General features: G+C 37.8%; 1 protein-coding gene across 1 annotated transcript in view; it reads right to left on the bottom strand.

The window, feature by feature from the left end:
• LOC106528261 (furin-like protease kpc-1) overlaps positions 1 to 1,492 on the bottom strand; it is a 288,666-nt gene that overhangs the window by 118,988 nt on the left and 168,186 nt on the right. Inside the window, exon 12 of the mRNA XM_014023386.1 lies at positions 1,329 to 1,432. Within this exon, the coding sequence (XP_013878840.1) occupies positions 1,329 to 1,432 (104 nt within the window). The remainder of the gene's footprint in view (positions 1 to 1,328; positions 1,433 to 1,492) is intronic.

Below are 1,492 nucleotides of genomic sequence, written 5' to 3'. Positions count from 1 at the left end.
AGCTGCTAAACAGCAGTTTATGAAACTGTTAAATAAATCTTATCAGGTGTGTGCAATAATAGAGTGTTGCATTTATTGCCGTTGTTGTGTTGAACATTTTTGACTGAGACTTGTTTTTTTCTCAAGCTATGTTATGCTGTTGCTTTCTTTCATTTTGTGTGAGTCAGTAAAGTGTAAATAAAGCTAAATTTTACAGTAGAAGATAATTAAATCAAGACATACAGTGGCTGTGATGATGCTACATGATCAAATTAAAAATACTTTCTCTTCCTGCCAGGAGAACAGAAAATGAATAGAACGACTGCAGTTTGGCCCCTGTTATAAAGGATGATGAACCCACTAGAGTTGGGCAGTAGACTGATATTTAATGGTCAGGGTCATTCCTCATTGGAAGATCACCCAAGACTTTGGGGTTGACAGTTGGGAATCGTTACAAATTAATGTGGGACCAATCATTAACTTGGAAGAAAATTTGTTTTAAATAAAAGGCTGATCTGACTTGATCCATCAATTCATCTTCCACTACATCCCAMCATCACTCATGAACCAGACTCTAAGATACTTAAATTCCTCCACCTGAGGCAGACTCACCCGAGGAGCATTTTACCCTTTTCCTGTTGAGAACCTGGACACATCCCAGCCCCTAGTGTAACTGTTCAACATTTTTGTTTTATTTGTTAATGTTGAAAGAAAATAAAGTTATTCATGTTCATTTCCAGACTGTGTGCTAAACCAAACGGAGAATGTTCAAATGCATGGACAGAATCATTAGAGTAACCATACAAAAACCCCAAGAGCGATTCTGGCTGAAGTCTGGTCTTTAATGAATCACCGAGAGTTCAGACCGCAACCAGGAAATGCAACGAGTTTTAACAAAAGCTCCGGGGCACGGCTCCGCCTATTTCATTATGTCATCAGTGGAGGGGGTCCATATACTTTGGAGCCACAACCCCCATGCAATAATAATCTGTTCTAATGAAGAAATAAAAATTCAGTTGTGTTTAATTTGTTACCAGGCATGTAGCTATTAATATAGAATCATCAAGTTAATCAAAAGTCACATTTAACAGTCATTACAGTTCTATCATAAAACAAACTATACCATGTGTAGTGTAATTAAAATCAGTATGTAACATAACCCCAATAATTTCTTCAATAATGGGGTGATGCTAGATCTAGGCTGATTTGGTCGTATCTTGATTTTCTAAATTATGTTCAAGCCTGCCTAGATTTTAGCACCTACCCAGTTTAACGCCATATTCTTCACTTTGATAGTGGTTTCGCTGGTGTGAAGGTGCACTGTGACTGAAAAAAAAACAGGTACTCACTTTATTTCTAAGGCAAGAGCTACAATCCCTGCAGCAATCGGAGCGGCACTGGATGTTCCTGGAAAGTGTGTGGCACATCCATCGCCAGTGTTAGTCACAGTCACCTGGAGGAAAAATGAACCAAAAATTATCCAGGATATGTATGTATATATATATATATATAT

This window comes from Austrofundulus limnaeus, unplaced genomic scaffold (genome assembly GCF_001266775.1).
Source record: "Austrofundulus limnaeus strain Quisiro unplaced genomic scaffold, Austrofundulus_limnaeus-1.0 Scaffold366, whole genome shotgun sequence".
NCBI classification, from domain to species: Eukaryota; Metazoa; Chordata; class Actinopteri; order Cyprinodontiformes; family Rivulidae; genus Austrofundulus; species Austrofundulus limnaeus.
Note: the sequence above shows the minus strand (reverse complement) of the source record. Positions and strands in the feature narration are given on the sequence as shown.